Here is a 20,691-nt window from a genome sequence, read left to right as displayed (position 1 = left end):
TTTGTGCTGCACTGCTAAGATTACATTTGGAAAACTGCATCTATTTATGGTCACCATGATATAAAAAAGATGTTGAAACTCTAGAAAGAGTGCAGAGAAGAACAACAAAGATGATTACGGGATAGTTCCAGTGGTGGGATTCAGCCAGTTCGCACCACTTCGGGAGAACTGGTTGTTAATTTTCTGAGCAGTTTGGCAAACTGGTTGTCGGAAGAAATCATTAGGACAGAGAACCAGTTGTTAAATTACTTGAATCCTATCACTGGACAACTAAAACATATGAAGAGAAGTTGCAGGAACTGGGCAAGCCTACTCTAATGAAGAAAAGGGATGTGTACCAGGAGGCTTTCAATATATGAGGGGCTGTCACAGAGAAGATGAATTCAAGCTATTTTCCAAAGAACCTCTGACGGGGTAAAAAGAAATGGATGAAAATCTATCAAAGAGATATCCAGTAGAATGAAGGAGAAATTTCCTGACAGAACAATTAACTAGTGGAACAATTTGTGTCCAGAAGTTATGGGTGCTCCATCCCTGCAAGTTTTCAAGAGGAGATTGGACAGGCATTTGTCTGCGATGGTATAAGACCTCCGAGGTCCCTTCCAAGTATGGATTCTTTATTTTGAATCTTTTGAATAAGAAGAATTGTACTTCTTGTATGTTCTTTTGCCCCCTCTATGAAGGGATGATGAAGCTTTCTATAGAAGCCATCCTAAAAGTGGAAGGCTGCACGTGGGTGTGACACTGTCAGAAGCAATTGGATAAAGAAGGATTCTTTATCAGGAAGGAAAGGACAGCCTCCTTCCTCCTGGGCTCCGATGGAAACAGCACCCTTTCCACCATTTCCATAAGCGCCTCCCTTGCACACAGAATCCACCAGGAGACTCCCTCAGAAAGAACCGGACATCTTGCTATTCACCATTCGGCCACTGGAGGGCGAACGCCAGAGGTGATTTACCATAGGAGAATGGGAGGGAAGTGACCTCACTGGATCTGACGCGGCTCTCCGTCTCTTTTGCAGCCTTTGAGTTTCGCAGGAGGTTTAACTGGGTAAGTGGCGTTTGTGTGTCTCCGCGTGCAAAGGCGGAGGGTGGGGGGAGCAAAGGGTGCTCGTGCTAGAGAAGGAGGGGACAAAAGCGGAGTCCCTACGCAGGTTCAATCTTCTGAGTCCTGCGGGTGGGAGAGCTCGGATCCCATGTTCCCCTGCCGCCCCTCTCCACGTAGGTGGCAGGCAGAGGGAAGCGGTGCTCAGGAGCAAATCCCCAGAGGGGAGGAAGGGTCCTAGGGAATCCTTCAACCCCCATAGCCTGGAGAAAGCTCGGAGGTCGAAGATGGGGAGAGCTTGGGGGACAAATCTGGAGCAGGAGAGAAGAACATGGGGATTGCAAGGGAGGAACTGCAGGAGACTGTGCCCACCTTCTCCTTCTGTGCTGGAGGAGACTAAAATAGGCTTCGATCCTCAAGAGTTCAATTTCTCTTAGGAGGGTGAGTGAATCAGGACATCACCAACTAGTGTGTCTCATATGAACAGTTGTTAAGCCTGTTTGTGTTTAGGGTGTGTTTTGGGAATCTGCCTGCATGTAATTGTGTGATTTGGCTCTTCAAAGCAAACCCTGAAGAAAGGGAACATCCAAAGCAGGTCACTTTTTGGCATTTCATTTTTTTTTTCAAGTGAACTTTCATGTTTTGTTCACCTGTTAAGAGTTTGTCTAAACCCCCTTGCAGATAAAAGCAGATTTAGATTTTTGAGAAGAGAAGAGAAGAGAATTTTATTGGCCAAGTATGATTGGACACACAATGAATTTGTCTTGGTGCATATGCTCTCAGTGTATATAAAAGAAAGGATACCTTCATCAAGAATCATAAGGTACAACACTTAATGATAGTCATAGGGTACAAATGTAACACATAATGATACAACACTTAATGATAATCATAGGCTACAAATAAGCAGTCAGGAAACAATATCAGTATAAATAGTAAGGATACAAGCAACAAAGTTACAGTCATAAGTGGAAGGAGATGGGTGATGGGAACGATGAGAAGATTAATAATAGTGCAGATTTAGTAAATAGTTTGATAGTGTTGAGGGAATTGTTTGTTTAGCAGAGTGATGGCATTCAGGGAAAAAAATATTCTTGTGTCTAGTTATTCTGGTGTGCAGTGCTTTTATAGCTTCGTTTTTAGGGTAGGAGTTGAAACAGTTTATATTCCAGGATGTGAGGGATCTGTAAATATTTTCACAGCCCTCTTTTTGACTCGTGCAGTATACAGGTCCTCAATGGAAGGCAGGTTGGTAGCAATTGTTTTTTCTGCAGTTCTAATTATCCTCTGAAGTGTGTGTCTGTCTTGTTGGATTGCAGAACCAAACCAGACAGTTATAGAGGTGCAGATGACAGACTCAACAATTCCTCTGTAGAACTGGATCAGCAGCTCCTTGGGCAGTTTGAGCTTTCTGAGTTGGCGCAGAAAGAACATTCTTTGTTGTCCTTTTTTGATGACGTTTTTGATGTTAGCTGTCCATTTGAGATCTTGCGATATGGTAGAACCCAGAAATTTGAAGGTTTCTACTGTTGATACTTTGTTGTCTAGTATTCTGAGAAGTGAAAGTATAGAAGGGTTTCTCTTAAAGACAACCACCATTTCTACGGTTTTGAGTGTGTTCAGTTCCAGATTGTTCCGGTCGCACCATGAGGCTAGTCGTTCAACCTCCTGTCTGTATGCGGATTCTTCATTATCTTGAATGAGACCGATCACTGTTGTGTCATCTGCAAAGTTCAGTAGTTTAACAGATGGATCGTTAGAGATGAAGTCATTGGTATAAGAGAGAAGAGAAGTCGAGAGAGCACACAACCCTGTGGGGGCCCTGTGCTAATTGTACAGGTATCTGATGTGATTCTGCTTAGCATCACCTGCTGCTTCCTGTTTATATTCCTTGTTATAAAGCAAGCCCTACTTTCTGAGAAAAAAGTAACTGAAAATGATGCAAAATGCATTTATTCAGAGTTCCATGTCCATGATGGACGCAAGTCCCAAAGTTTGTACCAAACACAGATTCATACACAGGGATTAAGTGCTCAATGCCACTGAAATCCTGTATTAGCTCAGTAAAATACTTCTTTCCTTTGGAATGTGGGTTCCTCACAGTTAAATCCACCTCTTTCTCATTAATCTCAGATATACCATAGAAATTGGAATCCATTTATATCACCTTCTGCTGGAGGCAAAAAATTGGACAGAGATGGCTGAAAGACTTCCTTGACCGGTAGCTACAGGAGTGGTACTATGAATGGAAAGGTGTTTGGAGATCCAGAAGATTCCCTGGACCCATCTGGAGTTGCACTACAGGACAGAGAAAGAATGAAAAGCCAATCTTTAGTGAGTGAGGGAATTGGAAAAGGCCCTTCTGGTGTTCGCCCTGTGAGCTGTGAGGAGATCTGGGCAAGAACTGGGCAGAATATCCTGGAGGAGGAAACCATCGTTTCACAAGTTCAGCCCTGGAACTTCAGGAGCTTCCAATACAAGGAGGATGAATGTCCCCGAGGACTTTGCAGCCGACTCCATTCCTTTTGTAGTCGATGGTTGAGACCAGAAAAGCACACAAAAGCGCAGATGCTGGACCTGGTTGTTTTGGAGCAGTTCCTGGCGCTTCTGCCCCTGCAGATGGAGAGCTGGGTACGAGAATGTGGAGCAGAGACCAGCTCCCAGGCGGTGGCCCTGGTGGAAGGCTTCCTCCTGAGCCAGGCGGAGGAGAAGAAGGAGCAGGTTGAGTTGCAGGTGAGAGACCTTCATTTGGGAGCTCAGGACTGGTTAAATATAATAAGCAGTATTTTTGATCTCTTAGCCCTTGTCTACCAGAATTCTTTGGCATATGTGGAAATAATTCATGTAGGACGTTGTTTTATTTGTGAGCGTCATTCCTTTCCTTCTTTCCAACCTCACTAATGGATTTCTGTGGCTTTGGAATGGTGTTCACAAAAGAAGAATCCACTTCTTGATATGTATAGTTCATTTATTTCTCTTCTTGTTTCTTGCCTACTTTTTCAAGTCCTTCATGGTGGAAATCCAAGATCCTGAGGGAAGGAGGCATCCATCAAATTCATCTCTTGAAATATTTTGCAAGAGGATCTCTCAGGATGATCCAAATCAAGACACAACCAGAGGTAATACAAGGCTCTGCCATTCTCCAGAGAGATCTCAGCTGTCTCATCTTCTGTATGCCTTCTCTTCTATAGAACACCAATTCTACATTATGAATTATGCAGTGTAAATTCTGTCTCCTCACAGAGACGAATAGGAGGAAGGTGGCCCTTCCTGAATGTGGAGCTGAAACAGTGGTTGAAACTCCAATTCAGGTAAGAAAAGGAAATTTATTAGAACTGTATTCTCCTTTTCCTTCAGAAAGTCAAGGTGGTGTACATAATACTGTCTCCTTTCATTAATCTTTTTTAAGACCAGTATGTTTAAAAAGTGGTACTTGTTGCCAATTATTATTACAATAATTGTAATTATGCTTCTGTGTTTCCCGCAAAAATAAGACCTATCTCAAAAATAAGTCCTAGCTTGATTTTACACATGCATCTAATATAAGCCCTACCCCCAAAATAAACCCTAGTTAAAATGCCATCCATTCCGTTGCACCTGGTTTCATGAGGTGGGCGTGGCGCACTGGTAAAAACAAGCTAGGGCAGAGATGGGGGTAGTGGAGCTGTCCCACATGCCCTGCACCCACTTACCTTATGACAGTTGCAGCCAGGCCTCCCTCGCCTTGACACCTGCCTCGCCTTTCCAGGCCACTTCTACGGCTGCTCGCTGCCACTTGCGCATGTCACCCCCGACCTCCATTTTGACATCAGAGGGCTTCAGGAAAGGCAAAATGGAGGCTGGGGGAGCGCCACACATGTCAATTTGGATCTCATTTTTTGGGTTCAGAGACCTTTCCTGAAGGCCTCTGATGACAAAACGGAGGCTGGGGGCAACCCGCTCAAGTGGCAGCGAGTGGCAGCAGAAAAAGTCAGCTGGCAGCGGCCACATGGTGCTGCCACTGTGAGGTGCCGCGGTAGCAAGGTGAGACTGGAAAAGACATCCCACAAAAATAAGACATACCCCGTTTCCCCCAAAATAAGACATCCCTTGATAATAAGCCCAATCGGGCTTTTGAGAGCATGGCAAGTGCTTATTTCAGGGTTCCAAAAAATATAAGACAGGGTCTTATTTTCAGCGAAACACGGTAATTACTCTAATTCCTTTTCAAATAATCCTACATGATGTCCATTCTTTTTGTAATTCTTTGAGTTTGATTTGTGCAAGGATGCTCAAAAAATAACTGAATATTTACACTGGCAAATTACCATTTTTTAAAAAAGCTTTATTTACAATCAGTGATAAATCTAAGTGGGGCAGATTAAAAGATAACAGTATTAAAATCCAATGCGAGTTAATAGAAATTATCAAAAGTAAAAATAGTTCTGAAAAAGCACATAATCAAGGCACTTTTGGCTTGCAAAGTAAATTCCAATGATAAAACTTACCCAAAACGTTCTTTCAATCCAAACCTTTTCTCTATCTGTTTTGTCACATAAACCCTGGAATGCTACAGACAGAGCCATTTACCTTGGTGTATAGCTTTGCTTTGGGAATTTATAAACAATAGGATTGTTCTTTTTTCCATTCCTCCTGGACTTTTGTGTACTCTCTTTCTCTGTTAGGAGGGCCTTGTCTCCTTTGAAGAGGTGGCTGTGTATTTCTCTGAGGAGGAATGGTCTGTGCTGGATCCTGACCAAAAAGCTTTGCAGTGGGAAGTCATGCTAGAAAATTACAGCAACGTGGCCTCTCTTGGTAAGGGTTTCCTTTTGTCCAATTGGAGTGTTTAGGAAGACATTTTGTAATTATAAGCTGTTTCTGATTATTATTATTATTATAATCAAAAATATTTTGCTGTTTTCAGATTTATGATTCATGCATATAGAAATTATTATGTCATGCCATTGTAAGCATGCAATCAGTGGTGCGGTAGCCTAGAGGTGGAGCTCTCGCCTCAAAATCAGAAGGCTGTGAGTTCTATCCTAAGTAGAAGTAGATATTTCTCTCTCTGAGCACAATGAGCATATATCTGCTGCAAACTCTGCATTGGCGGCAGGAAGGGCATCCGGCCAGTAAACCCTCAGCTCTTTCAGTTGCCCTGACTCCACCCCTATGCAAGGGATTATGGGGTCATTAAAAGAAAAAAGTTATAAACATGCAAGCATGCAATATATTGGGATCTGGCAAATCTAAGGGGGCAATTATTATAAATTCTGATAGATTGATCTTTTCCCCTAACCTTGCTATCCTTTTTATTGCTGTTCCCTTTTGAAGGTGATAATGGGCAGGACCATAAAGAGTCTAGGGAATCATTCCAAGTGTTCAGACATGGAGACATAACGGAGAAGCCTGAAATGCAAATGAAATTCCAGAGGCAGGAGAAAACTCAGTCAAATAATTGGAATAAGGAAAGCTCATCTTCCATTGAGGCTCAGATGCAGTTTCTGGAGCAACCAAGAAATGTAAAGAAAAAATATATTGGGAAAGGTATAAGACTTTCCGAAAACACATTCGATGTAAATGGACAGTATCTGACCCAAGCAAGAGGACAAGATTGTACATACACAGATAATGGAAAACAATACAATTGGACTTACACACTTTCTCAAGAAAATGGGTCTCTTACATCCCATCAAAGGATCCACACAGAGGAAAAGCCATTTAAATGCATGGAGTGTGGAAAAGGCTTCAGCAAACCCAGTACTCTTACATCCCATCAAAGAGTCCACACAGGGGAGAAGCCATATAAATGCATGGAGTGTGGAAAGGGCTTCAGCAAACCCAGTAGTCTTACTTCCCACAAAAGGATCCACACAGGGGAGAAGCCATTTAAATGCTTGGAGTGCGGAAAGGGCTTTAGATGCAACAGTAATCTTACTTCCCACAAAAGGATCCACACAGGGGAGAGGCCATATAAATGCATGGAGTGTGGAAAGGACTTTAGTTGCAACAGTGGTCTTACTTCCCATAAAAGGATCCACACAGGGGAGAAGCCATATAAATGCATGGAGTGTGGAAAGGACTTTAGTTGCAACAGTGGTCTTACTTCCCACAAAAGGATCCACACAGGGGAGAAGCCATATAAATGCATGGAGTGTGGAAAGGACTTCAGAGTACATAGTGACCTTACTTCCCACAAAAGGATCCACACGGGGGAGAAGCCATATAAATGCATGGAGTGTGGAAAGAGCTTCAAAAGAAGCTATGAACTTACATCCCATAAAAGGATCCACACGGGGGAGAAGCCCTATAAATGCATGGAGTGTGGAAAGGACTTCAGTTGCAAAAGTAGTCTTACATCCCATATAAGGATCCACACAGGGGAGAGGCCTTACAATTGCCTGGAATGTGGAAAGACTTTTACTCATAGCAGTCAACTTGCTTCCCATACATGGATCCATAGAGGGGAGAAGCCATATAAATGCATGGAGTGTGGAAAAGGCTTCCATGTAAATTCATCCCTTATGACACATAAGAGGATTCACACGGGGGATAAACCATATAAATGTATGGAGTGTGGAAAAGGCTTCAGTAAACTCGGTAATCTTACATCCCATAAAAGGATTCACACAGGAGAAAGGCCATATAAATGCATGGAGTGTGGAAAGGGCTTCAGTGAACACAGTAGCCTTATTTACCATAGAAGAACACACACAGGAGAGAAGCCATTTAAATGCACTGATTGTGGAAAGTGTTTCAGCCGACCCAGTAAGCTTACTTCCCATAAAAGGATCCATACAGGGGAGAAACCATATAAATGTGTGGAATGTGGAAGGTGCTTTAGTGAATACCGAAATTTTATTTTCCATAAAATGATACACACAGGAGAAAAGCCATATAAATGCATGGATTGTGGAAAGTGCTTCAGCCGACCCAGTAAGCTTACTTCCCATAAAAGGATCCATAGAGATCTGGAGCCAATTTCCGAAATAGAGACAAATTTTCATGAGAATGTATACTAATTTAGCAGGTTAAATCTATGGATTTTCCTATTTCATTGACTGAACTCAGAAAGGAAGGTTTTTTTGAGTTTGGCCCTCCCAACTGGCAGCCCCAGAGAGAGATGGATTTTTTAATTAAAATGAAATGCACCTGTTTTTATTTTAATCATGAATGATTAATTTTTGAATTTATCTATGTCAGGGGTAGTCAACCTTTTTATACCTACTGGCCACTTTTGTATCTCTGTTACTAGTAAAATTTTCTAGCTGCTCACCGGTTCAAGGGAGGAGATGCGCGAGCTATTCCGGGACGAGGCTCTTTTGTTTGCAGTCACACTATAGCGCCATTTAGTTTCACTTACGTAACATGAACTAAACTTATGCGCAGGTGATACAAATAGTATATTTTCAGAAATTTAAATTTTCATGGGGAATTTTATGAAAACCTAATGAAAATGTTTTTAAATAATGCTATGAAAATTTTTTAAAAAGTCAATTAAATTAAAAAAAAGGAAAGTGCTTCAGTATCGGACAAAACCCCTACTGCCTACCATGAAAGCAGGAATGCCCACTAGTGGGTGGTAGGGACCAGGTTGACTACCACTGATCTATGTATATACTTAATTTTTTTTAGAAATAAACCACTCCCCATGAGCGGCCACTGTCTGCATTTTTAGAGGTGTTGCTTCTGCTATTACATTTTAACTTTCATGTATAACTTGTTTTTTTTCTTTCTGTTTTTCCTTTTATTTTGGATGAGTAGATTACATGTTAATTGCCAGGTTGAATGCTGTTAAGTCTAATACACTCCCTTGATGAACTACAATTAAAGACTTTTATTGCCTTCAAGATTAGAATTCATCTGAGTTATCACTTTCATCTGATTTATGGCATGAAATGGAAATGGCAAAGTTCAGTCTTTTGTCTTGAAGTAATTTTAGCCATTTTGGGCTTTTTCATTATTTATTGAAAAGATTAGATGAGTTATTGGTTATTTATTGAAAAGGCTACATTATTTATTGTAATCATTTTTTGAAATTGCTATATAAATTTTGAAGAACTTTAGTATTTCATTCCATTTTCCTTATACATAAAAGGTAAAGGTTTCCCTCGCACATATGTGCTAGTCGTTGCCGACTCTAGGGGGCGGTGCTCATCTCCGTTTCAAAGCCGAAGAGCCAGCGCTGTCCGAAGACGTCTCCATGGTCATGTGGCCGGCATGACTCAAACACCAAAGGCGCACGGAACGCTGTTACCTTCCCACCAAAGGTGGTCCCTATTTTTTCTACTTGCATTTTTATGTGCTTTCAAAACTGCTAGGTTGGCAGAAGTTGGGACAAGTAACAGGATCTCACCCCGTTACACGGCAGCACTAGGGATTCGAACCGCTGAGCTGCCGACCTTTCGATCGACAAGCTCAACGTCCTAGTCCCTGAGCCACCATGTCCCCTTTTCCTTATACATACTGTTCCTTAATTCAAGAAGAGGAAAATTTCCTCTTTTTTTCCTTTCCTACTCCTTTCATTATAGGAACAGCAATTTTGATCTAAGAAACTGTTATTTGGGAACACTTTGAAATCTTTTTGATATTGAACACTGCTTAAAGATTATTTATTTGGTATGCTGTATATTGGCCATGAAGTCACTGAATTTATTAAGAATCAGAGAACTCTAATCAAGTATTTTTAGAACTACATATCAAGCAAAATAGAGAAAGGGGGAGGGGAAAGAAAAGGAAAGAAGAAAGGAAGAAAGGAAAGGAGAGAAAGTGAGAACGAAAAAGAAAGAAAGAAAGAAAAAGAAAAAGGTAAGAAGAGAAACAGGATTTTAATGTCCAATTTTTTATGGAGAGTTTTGAGTAGAAAATGCTCTTGAATTTACAAACCACAAAAAATGTTTGATAAATTTGATGCAATGGCTAAAAATTTAAATGAAAGAGCACCAAAACCTGAAGAATTTGCAGCAGGGTTAAACCGAATGAAGATGTTAAAGATATGCATATAAAAACAGAAAAATTAGATACGCAAATAGCAGCAATGGAAGGTAATTTATTACTATTAGATTTGAAGGAGTAAGAATTTTATCAGAGAATCAGGTTTGCCAAAAATGTGGAAAAAGTAACTAACATAAAATATTTAATTATAATATGACCACTTGATTTTTTAAGTTTAGAAAATTCTATCTGAGGATTAACATGGAAGATGAACATGTTAATGATAGTATGGTAAAATGGGAGAAAAACCTTGGTTATAATGGGAAAATATGTGCACTAATGGTTTAAACTTAGTTTCGTTTGAACTACAGTTTGAGAGAAAACTTTTATAAGATGATGTATTGATGGTATTTGACTCCAGATAGATTGGCACGACTACGTAACGGAACTTCCAACAAATGCTGGAAATGTAAGAAACATTTTATCTCATGAGGCGGACTTATAAACATGCCAAACCATATTGGATAAATATAATAATAGTTATGCAGAAAATACCCAAAACTCAAATATTAATGAAAGATTGTGACAATGAAGAGCAGCTTTGAGCTTTGTTCTCCTTTTTTCTCTCTATTTTTACTCTTTTAAATAGTCTTTCTACTTTTAAATCAGTTTTTAACTTTTAACTTTAAAAAGTTGTAATTTAACCACTTGAGAAGTTCAGTTTTCACTCCAGCTTTTTACTCCAGCTTCCATGTTTCCCCGAAAATAAGACCCTTCTCATATTTTTTTGAACCCCGAAATAAGTGCTTGGCCTTATTTTTGGGGATGTCTTATTATTTTGGGACGCGTGGAGGACTGGGCTCCTCTTTCCGTCTTACCTGATTTCCAGCTCTATCTCCCTAACCCTAACCAGAGGAAATGGCAGGAACCGACTGCGCGTATGTTTAAATATTTTCAGGGAGAGCTTATTTTGGGGGGGGGGGGCTTAGTTTAGCGCATGCACTTAAAAGCCCGATTGAGTTTATTATCAGGGGATGTTTTATTTTAGGGGAAACAGGGTAGTAAAGCATTTAGTGAATGAGAGGGACGTTTTCTCTACTAAGCAAACAAAACCAGCTAAACATGGCTGCGACAACACCCAGACAACCCAAGATAAAAGACTTTTTTCAAATGAAACCTGAAGCTGCCTCACCATCTCAAATGAGACCAATGACTGTTGTATCATCTGCAAATTTCAGAACTTTAACAGAGGGTTCCCCTGAGGTGCAGTCATCGGTACAGAAGGAGAAGAGCAAGGGAGAGAGCACACAGCCCTGAGGGCACCTATGCTAATTGCCCTGATACCAGATGTAATTTTCCCAAACTACACCTGTTGCTTCCTATCTCTCAAAAAGCTGATTATCCACTTACAAGTATGAACAGGCATAGTGAGTTGAAAGTTTAGAGCAGGGGTGTCAAGTTTGATTTCATTGAGGGCCGCATAAGGGTTATATTTGACCGTGGAGGGCCAGGGGCAGGCATGGGGCATGGCCAGGGTGTGTATGACCATGGTAGGTGTGGCCAGGGGCACGGCTATGGTGGACATAACATGGGACTTGTGTCGGGGGCACCTGTGGTGGCCAAGTGCTAAGGCAGGACTTCCCTGAGACACTCCCTCACTTTTAAAAAAAAAAAAATTATTAAATTTCCAAACATTAAAATACACAGTACAAAAAAAAACATAATACACAAAAAAAGTAAACAAAGACAGACACATCAACATTTCAATACTAGTAACAGCTTTTCTACATTGGTATCTCTATCCTAATAACCTCTTTACACAAATTCTACTTCTAAATATATCTTAAAATTACATCCTTATTTAAATTATCTTAACTTTTATTCACAGTTCAATCTCATAACAAAAATATCCCTTAAGTTTTAAATTAACTCTCCAGCCAGGAATACCACCTATTCCATATTAAATAGTACTCGGTGTCTTCCCTCTCCTTCATTTCCATAGATAATCTGTCCATTTCTGCACATTCATATATTTTTTTTATTATAATTTGGTCCGGAGGGATATCTGGTTGTTTCCAATTTTGTGCTATCACAATTCTACTCGCCATTAGTATGTGTAATATGATATATTGTATATTTTTTTCCATTTTCCCGTCTAGAATACCCAGGAGAAATAGTTCCGGTTTCCTTTCTATCTTCTGCCCTGTTATTTCATCCAGCCATTTTTTTATCTTACCCCAAAATTTCCTAATCTTAGAGCAGGTCCACCACATGTGGTAGAACATCCCTTGTTTGTGACCATACCTCCAACAATTCGGGGACCTGTTCAAGAACATCCTGGCCAATCTCGCTGGTGGCAAATGCCATCGGTAAAACATTTTGTAAAGGTTTTCTTTATAAGCAGCTGACATCGTTAGTTTGTAGTTTCCCTCCCATAATCTATCCCATTGATCCAAATGAGCCCCTTTAGGAGTCTCTGGAGGCTGGGGACAGCAAAAAAGTCACTTCCTGTCCAACCGGAAGTTGGTAAACGGGCCGTTTCTGGCCTCTGGAGGGCCTCCGGTGGGGTGGGAGAGGCAGTTTTTGCCCTCCCAAGACTCATAGAGAGGCTCTGGAGATAGGTGAGAGAGAGAAATGGGCCTACCGGCCGTTGTGTGCCAGGAGTGGGGTGGGGGGGAAATTGTGCATGCATGTGCGGGGGTGGGGCACATAAAATTATGGCATGCGTACACGCAATCCCCCCGGCACGCGATGGCAAAAAGGTTAGCCATCACTGACCTAGAACTACGCTACCTATGGTCTGACCTGTCAATGACTTCTTCAGCTTCAACCACAATAATACACAGCCAAACAATAGATACAAACTCAAAATGAACCGCTCCAAAGTTGATTGCAGAAAATACGACTTCAGCAACAGAGTGGTCAATGCCTGGAATGCACTACCTGACTCTGTTGTTACATCCTCAAACCCCCCAAAACTTTAACCTTAAACTATCTACCGTGGACCTCACCCCATTTCTAAGAGGTCTGTAAGGGGTGTGCATAAGCACACCAATGTGCCTACCATCCCTGACCTACTGTCCCCATTTATTTGTATCCATTTCCAGTATTCATAATCATGTTTATGTTTATACTTACATCTGTTATCTTATACATGTTTGACTACATAAATAAATAAATAAACTTTCTTTCTCCTCTTTGTTATTCTTGTATTATCAAATAATTCTTACTTTCCAAGGTGAGAGAAATAGAATTATTCCTGTAAAGAGTAAGAGCCTTGGTGACTCAATTAATATAGTTATCACATACTTATGCTCATATATATGCTTATATATTATATAGTTATTTTCATGCTTATGCTTATATATACTGTTGTAACAAATAAAATAAAATAAAAATAAATAAATAAAAATATCTATGCCTCTCATGACCTAAGCTAAACCTAAGTTAATTAGCTGTGTAAGGCATTAAGATAAGGAAGTATGTATGAAGCCTTTTCTGAGAAAACAAAGCCGTAAACTTGGTTAGCACATTCTGAGTTGGGTCAGGCTGACTGAGGCTGTCCGAAGTTTAATTAATAGTAGGAAAGATGATGACATGTTCCAATTAATTGTTGCATTAAGGACGTGGAAAGAGGATATTGAATTGGGGAATATGTTGTTGAATAAGTCAAAAACATGTAATGTTCGATAACCTGTGATAAGACAGGAAGTTTGGGGCGTTTTAATTTTAATTTTTTTTAACCCTAACCCTAACCCTACATACAAACACCCGCGAAAACCTCAGAAAACAAATACACACACACACACCAACACACACACACACACAGATAGATATCTGTAATAAAGCTGCTTTTTAATTGTTCATGGTATCCACAGTACTTTTTATGAGGTTGGTTTTTGAATCTCACACAAGGTTACCCGCTCCCTACAGTAAGGTAAAGGTAAAGGTTCCCCTCGCACATACGACTCTAGGGGATGATGCTCATCTCCGTCTCAACGCCGAAGAGCCAGCGCTGTCCGAAGACGTCTCTGTGGTCATGTGGCCAGCATGACTCAACGCCAAAGGCGCACGGAATGCTATTACCTTCCCACCAAAGGTGTCCCTTTTTTTTCTACTTGCATTTTTACGTGCTTTCGAAACTGCTAGGTTGGCAGAAGTTGGGACAAGTAACGGCAGCATTAGGAAGTCGAACCGCTGAGCTGCCGACCTTTCCCGTACAGTGCCAATATAATATCTTTGACCAGTAGGTGGCACCCCCGCTCTAAGATCCAGCATTAAACACAACAAAAATAAAACTGGCCATCAAAGAGAAAGATGGGGGGGGGGATAAAAATAAAGCAAAATTCCTCTTTCTTTGTACAGATTCTTCCAGTAACCAAACAGTATTATCCATAAATTAAATAATTTTTCACGCTACTACCAGTTCCAGTCCAGTCTTTCTCTATTTTAAAGCTTCCGTCTTCCACACCTTGCGATTCACCATTCGGCCACTGGAGGGCGAACGCCGGAGGTGATTTACCATAGGAGAATGGGAGAGAAGTGAACTCACTGGATCTGACGCAGAATTCCGTCTCTATTTAACCCTTTGAGCTTCGCAGGAGGTTTAAATGGGTGCCGGAAAGTCTTGAAGGGAGGAGAACTAGAGGTGGGCAGGGTAAGTGGCGGGTGTGAGTGTGTCTCCACGTGCAAAGGGGTGGGGGCAGAGGGTGCTCGTGATTTATTTTATTTTATTTATTTATTTATTTATTTATTTGTCATAACAATATATACAAGCGTTACATAAAAGGTTATAAATATATGAACGTATATATGAGGAGAAATGAGGTACTAAAAACGTGTATATACATAGGGAAAGAAACAGTAGGACAGGAACGGTAGGCACGTTTGTGCTCTTATGCACGCCCCTTTAGAGTCCTCTTAGGAAAGTGGTGAGGTCAACCGTGGACAGTTTTTGAGTGAAACCTTTGGGGTTATGAGAAGAAACCACAGAGTCAGGTAATGCATTCCAAGTATATACAATTCTGTTACAGAAATCGTGTTTTCTGCAATCTAAACTGGAACGGTTGACATTGGAATAGAGTGATAGAGAAGGTGGGCACAGAAGCAGGCGTGAAATCCAGCAGGATCTGACAGGTTCTGGAGAATCGGTAGCAGAAATTTTGTGTAGTTCAGAAAACCGGCAAATACCACCTCTGGTTGGTCCCAGAGTGGGGTGGGAATGGAGATTTTACAATATCCTTCCCCCAGGAGTGGGGAGTGAATAGGGATTTTGTATCCTTCCCCTGCCACGCCCACCAAGCCACCCACCAAGCCACACCCACAGAACCGGTAGTAAAAAATTGGATTTCACCACTGGACAGAAGCCAAATCCCTATGCAGGCTCAATCTTCTGAGTCCTGGGCGTGGGGGAGCCTGGATCCCATGTTCCCCTGCCTCCCCTCTCCACACAGGTGGCAGGCAGAGGGAATTGGTGCTCAGGACCAGCTACGTTGCCCCAGGAGCAAATCCCCAGAGAGGAGGAAGGGTCCTGGGGAATCACCCAACATAGCCTGGAAAAAGCCCTGAGGTCGGAGAGCTTGGAGGGCAAATCTCTAGCAGGAAATAAGAACATAGTTGCAAGGGAAGAACTGCAGGAGATTGTGGCTGCCTTCTCCTTACTGTAGGTAAGGAGGAGACTAAAATAGGGTTCCATCCTCAGGATTTCAATTTCTCTTAGGAGGGTGAGTGAACCAGGACATCCCCAACCCCGGTGTCTCATGTGAACTCAGCTTCTGGGGGTGCTTAGCCTGCTTGTCTTTAAGGTATTTTTGGGAACCTACCTGCATGTAATTATGTGATTTGGCTCTTAAAAAGAAAACCCTGAAGAAAGGGGAGCTGAGGTCATTTATTGGCATTTCATTTTTTTTTAAAAATGAACTTTCATGGTTTGTTAACTGGTTAGAGTTTGGCATGTTGAATAAACCCTGCTTGTAAGTAAATGTAGATCTAGGTTTTTATGAAGCAAACCCTAAAAAGAAATGGAAAATGGCCCAAAATAAATTTATTCAATATTCCAAGTCTCTCATGGATGTCAGGGCCAAAGCTTGTACCAAACATACATTCATATGCAGGGACTAACTGTAATCCTGTCCTAGCTCAGAAAAATACTTCTTTCCATTAGAATGAGTGTTCTTCAGGGGATAAATCCACCACTTTTCTAATTAAGATACAGATATTGGAAACCATTGGTGCTCCCTCCCTTGGAGGCAAAAACATGGGGATGAAAGTCTTGCCTAATATGTAGCTACAGGAGTGGTACTATGAATGGAAAGGTGTTTGGAGATCCACAAGATTCCCTGGACCCATTTGGAGTTGCGCTACAGGACAGAGAAAGAATGAAAAGCCAATCTTTAGCAAGCGTGGGAACTGGAAAAGACCCTTCTGGTGTTCAGCCTGGGAGCCCTGGGGAAATCTGGGGAAGAACTGAGCAGAAGATCCTGGAAGAGACAACCACCTTTCCAGAAATTGAGTCCTGGAACTGTAGGAGCTTCCAACACCAGGAGGATGAAGGTCTCCGAGGACTTTGTAGTCAACTCCATTCCTTTTGTAGTCGATGGTTGAGATCAGAAAAGTACACAAAAGCGCAGATGCTGGACTTGGTTGTTTTGGAGCAGTTCCTGGCGCTTCTGCCCCTGCAGATGGAGAGCTGGGTACGAGAATGTGGAGCAGAGACCAGCTCCCAGGCGGTGGCCCTGGTGGAAGGCTTCCTCCTGAGCCAGGCGGAGGAGCAGAAGGAGAGGATTGACTGGCAGGTGAGATACCTTCATTTAGGAGCTCAGAAATGGTTAATCCAGTAAAGTGTTTGAATTCTTAACCCTTGCCTACCAGAGGGTTTTGGGTTTTTTTGCATTCTTTATATGTGGAGATACTTCTAATTCTTGTAGGACATTGTTCTGTTATTTGTGATAGTTGTTCCTTTCCACTTTCCAACCACACTAATGGATTCTGGAGCCTCAAAGTGGTATTCACAGAAGAATCTTGATGTGCATTGTCCATTCATTCTTCTTGTTTCCTGCCTACTCTTTCAAGTCCTTCATGATGGAGAGCAGAGATCTTAAGAGAAGGAGGCATCCATCAAGTTCATCTCCAGAAATGTTTTTCAGGAGGATCTCTCAAGATGATCCCAATCAAGACACAACCAGAGGTAATACAAGGATCTCCCATTCCCCAGAGAGATCTCAGCTGTCTCATCTATGTATGTCTTTCTTCTATAGAACACCACCTCCTACATTATGAATTATGCATATTCTGTCTCCCTCACAGGGAAGAATAGAAGGAAGCTGACCCTTTCTGAAGGTGGAACTGAAACAGTGCTTAAAACTCCAATTCAGGTAAGAAGAGGACATTTATTTATTAGAATTGTATTCTCCTTTTCCTTAAGAAAGTCAAGGTGGTGTACATACTACAGTCTCCCTTCATTTTTCCCTCTTGTTTGAGTTGGCTTATTTTTGTGTTCCCAAGCAAGATGAGGCTATTATTAGGAAATCTTATTTTAAGATCAGTATTTTAAATAAATGCTAATTGTTGCCAATTATTATAATAGTTTAATTATGCTAATTACTATATTCACTTTTCAAATAATCCTTCATGATGGTTCTTCTTTTTGTAATTATTTGACTTGCATCTGTGCAAGGATGCTAAAAAATAACTAAGTATTCACCATGGCAAATTACAATTTTTTTAAAATGTTATATTTATAAGACAAGTGGACATAAAAAGAATGTTAAATGTTTAATGTAAAAATGTTAAAATACAATGCAGGTTAACAGAAAATTCTCAGAGTAAAAATTGTTCTGAAAGAACACATAATCAAGACACTTTTGGCTTGCAAAGTAAATTCTAATGCCTTGATTTGTGCCTGAAACAATCCAGTTTTGCAAAAGCTAATAAACAGAATGGGACAACTCGCCACAGGCAACTAGCCACGATTAACTCACCATGTCCAATTCGCCATAACAGGGGTCTCCAATCTTGGCAACTTTCAGACTTGTGGACTTCAACTCCCAGAGTTCCTCAGCCAGCAAAGCTGGCTGAAGAATTCTGGGAGTTGAAGTCCACAAGTCTGAAAGTTGCCAAGATTGGAGACCCCTGCGCCATAGGACAGCTCTCTGCAGGACAATTCAACAATTGTATTTAATTATTTTAAAACTTAAATTTTATTTTAATTTTTGTCATTCACATTTCATTTTGTCGCTACTTTGTCACCCTTTCTTTAATAATACTATTTCACTATTTCTTCGATATTAGTATCTTGGCGAGTTGGCCTGTGGTGATTTGGCCATGGTAAGTTAACCATAGTGAGTTGGCTATGTTGAATTGGCTGCGGTGAATTGTCATAGACCCCTAAGAAATGTTCTCCTCGGGAAATTTCTTCCACTTTCTTACCTATCATTCAGTCGATGTCTCAGACTACAAGCAGCTTCCTTACAATGTGAGGAGGACCAGAAGCAAATTCCTGGCTGGGCTCTCTCAGCACTTTCTTGAAGGTGTTGAGGAGAGACAGGTTTGCTCTTTCTTCGGACACCATGAGACCAGGGGTGAAATGTTCCCGGTTCGGACTTGATCGCTCAATCCGGTAGCGATGGCGGCGGGTGGTTTAGAGAACCGGTAGCAAAAATCCGGGCCCCCATGCCCAGCTGAGCCGCGCGATCATCAGAGGTTTTTTTTTTTACTTTTAAAAGCATTTTTTCTTCAGCCAAAAAAATGCTTTTAAAAGTAAAAAAAAAAAACCCTCTGATGATCGCGTGGCTCAGCTGGGATCGTTAGAGCTTTTTAAAAGCATGTTTTCTACAACCTCTTCGGCCAAAGAGGTTGTAAAAAAATGCTTTTAAAAGGTTCTGACGATCAGGCAACTTAGCTGGGATTGTCAGAGCCTTTTAAAAGCATTTCTTCCGACTGAAGAGGTTGTAGAAAAAATGCTTTCACAAGTAAAAAAAAAGTTGTCCACGCCCATCCAGTCACATTACCCCCACCGAGACACGCCCACAGAACCAGTAGTAATAAATTTTACGTTTCACCACTGCATGAGACATTTACTAAAATGCTGCAAAGAATCCCCTCCCACAAACAGAAAAAAATTTCCTGCTGCAAACAGAGGAAGGATTGGAGTCACTGATAGGTGGAGCTTTGGAGCCACAGATACCAATTGATTCCGGACATCTTTGATGGTAGCTGGATGGTGGGTGGGTGGGTGAATGGATAGATGATGGTAGCTCAATCGATCCAGAAAGAAACTGGTGTTACTTTCACTGATTGGCACTGAAAGTCCAGCAGAATCAGTAAAATTGATAAAACCTCCCCAAACAATTTCTTCCGTCAAAAGTTTTTGGCTCTATCCGTTTTCTCATGTAAACCTTGGAATCCTAGCAAGCATAGCCATGTACCTTAGTTACATAATGTTGCTTGGGGAATTTATAAACCATAGGACTGTTGTTGTTTTTTTACAATTCCTCCTGGACCTTCTGTGTACTTTCTTTCCCTGTCAGAAGGGCCTTGTCTCCTTCGAGGAGGTGGCTGTGTATTTTTCCGAGGAGGAATGGTCTGAGCTGGATCCTGACCAAAAATCTCTGCATTGGGAAGTCATGCTGGAAAATTATAAGAATGTGGCCTCTCTTGGTAAGGGTGTTTCTTTTCTCCAGTCAGAGACTTCAGGAAGACATTTTGTAGTTGGATACCACTGGCTGTTCCTTATTAAAAAAAATCTCAAATAGATGTCATCTCTTGAGAGGAAGCAGGTAGAAATACGCCGTTCTCCTGCTCCTAGGAAGGAAATAGATCCATGGCGTTTTGTTTAGATGCATCCTGTGCCATTTTGCATCTGGTGTATTTTCTAATTCTATTTAAACATGTCAGAGTAATTCCTTGGCTTGATGTAATGCCATCACAGATTTCAGCTATTTTGGCCCAGATAATTCCATATCAGTTCTGTGAAGCTGGGGTGGCGCAGTGGTTAGAGTGCAGTACCGCAGGCTATTTCTGCTGACTGCCGGCTGCCTGCAGTTTGGCAGTTCAAATCCCACCAGGCTCAAGGTTGACTCAGCCTTACATCGTTCCAAGGTCAGTAAAATGAGGACCCAGATTGTTGGGGGCAATAGGCTGACTCTATAAACCGCTTAGAGAGGACTGTAGAGCACTGTGAAGTGGTATATAAGTCTAAGTGCTATTGCTATGACACCGTATCATTCAGGTAAGTGGGTTAACTACTTCTGTTTGATTTCTCTCCTGCGCTTTAGAATTAAGGGTTAAATGGTACCGGTTTTCCATTGCAAACATGCAGCTTAAGCTTAATAGAAGAACACTAGTTTTTTTCCCCCCCCTTCAATCATGTGATCTTTGGCAAATAAAAAATAAAATTCAAATGGAACATAGTTTGTGTAAATAGAAAAAGTGGAGTTTAATATGAATTTCAAAGTAGATTTAATTCTTGCAAAAGTGTCTGTTGGAATTGGCATCCTTCCAATAAATGTTAGGTTTTCTCCTAATATTTTTCTATGCTTCCTCTAATTTTTCTTTAACTCAGAGCTGACTCTTGTTGAGATTTGAATATGAATGGATAATTATAAACAAAAAGAATGTTTGCTATTCTTAAATCTTTTATGCTTCATTAATATGAGAATTATCATTTACATCTTTGTAAGCAATCAAACATGCTATATCTTAGAATTTGAAAAGTTTCAGAAGGCAATAATGATG

General features: G+C 41.0%; 1 protein-coding gene across 1 annotated transcript in view; it reads left to right on the top strand.

Annotated features, from left to right (window-relative positions):
• The window catches only part of LOC131191910 (zinc finger protein OZF-like), a 136,961-nt gene that overhangs the window by 53,883 nt on the left and 62,387 nt on the right, over positions 1–20,691 (top strand). The window contains exons 1-2 of the mRNA XM_058170535.1: positions 1,087–1,485; positions 3,178–3,777. Of these exons, the coding sequence (XP_058026518.1) occupies positions 3,286–3,777 (492 nt within the window). The 5' untranslated portion in view covers positions 1,087–1,485; positions 3,178–3,285. Of the gene's footprint in view, positions 1,486–3,177; positions 3,778–20,691 lie in introns of the transcript that reaches the window.

Source organism: Ahaetulla prasina, chromosome 2, assembly GCF_028640845.1.
Source record: "Ahaetulla prasina isolate Xishuangbanna chromosome 2, ASM2864084v1, whole genome shotgun sequence".
NCBI lineage: Eukaryota > Metazoa > Chordata > Lepidosauria > Squamata > Colubridae > Ahaetulla > Ahaetulla prasina.
The sequence above is the reverse complement of the archived record's forward strand: the minus strand, read 5'-3'. Positions and strand labels throughout refer to the sequence as shown.